Source organism: Bison bison, unplaced genomic scaffold, assembly GCF_000754665.1.
Source record: "Bison bison bison isolate TAMUID 2011002044 unplaced genomic scaffold, Bison_UMD1.0 scf7180017864518, whole genome shotgun sequence".
NCBI lineage: Eukaryota > Metazoa > Chordata > Mammalia > Artiodactyla > Bovidae > Bison > Bison bison.
This window is the reverse complement of record NW_011495071.1, coordinates 3,331,161-3,331,477: the sequence shown is the minus strand read 5'-3', so window position 1 is coordinate 3,331,477 and position 317 is coordinate 3,331,161. Positions and strand designations below refer to the sequence as shown.

At 67.8% G+C, this 317-nt stretch overlaps 1 protein-coding gene across 1 annotated transcript in view; it reads right to left on the bottom strand.

The window, feature by feature from the left end:
* The window catches only part of ZBTB16 (zinc finger and BTB domain containing 16), a 206,187-nt gene that overhangs the window by 200,825 nt on the left and 5,045 nt on the right, over positions 1-317 (bottom strand). The window contains 2 exon segments of the mRNA XM_010830640.1: positions 11-130; positions 132-316. Coding sequence (XP_010828942.1) covers positions 11-130; positions 132-316 — 305 coding nt within the window.

Here is a 317-nt window from a genome sequence, read left to right as displayed (position 1 = left end):
CGGGGCCTACCTGTGCTGCTCCACAGCCTCGTTGTCAGGAAGCTCCACGCCGCACACACTGCACTGCTCCCCGACGCTGCGGCTCTCGGCCTTCATGCCCACGGCCAGCTCCCCCAGCTTGCTGAACACCCCGCTGGATGAAGCCCTGGGGCAGCAGACCCCCGTAGGTGCTGAAGTCCATGGAGACAGCCAGGGCGGGCTGCACGTGGAGGCCCGAGGTCACCGAGGACGGCATGCTGAGCACGGCATCGGCCTTGTGGTTGGGCAACACGGAGTAGAGGCCCAGGTGCTTCTCAGCTGGGGGAGCAGGGGGGTCC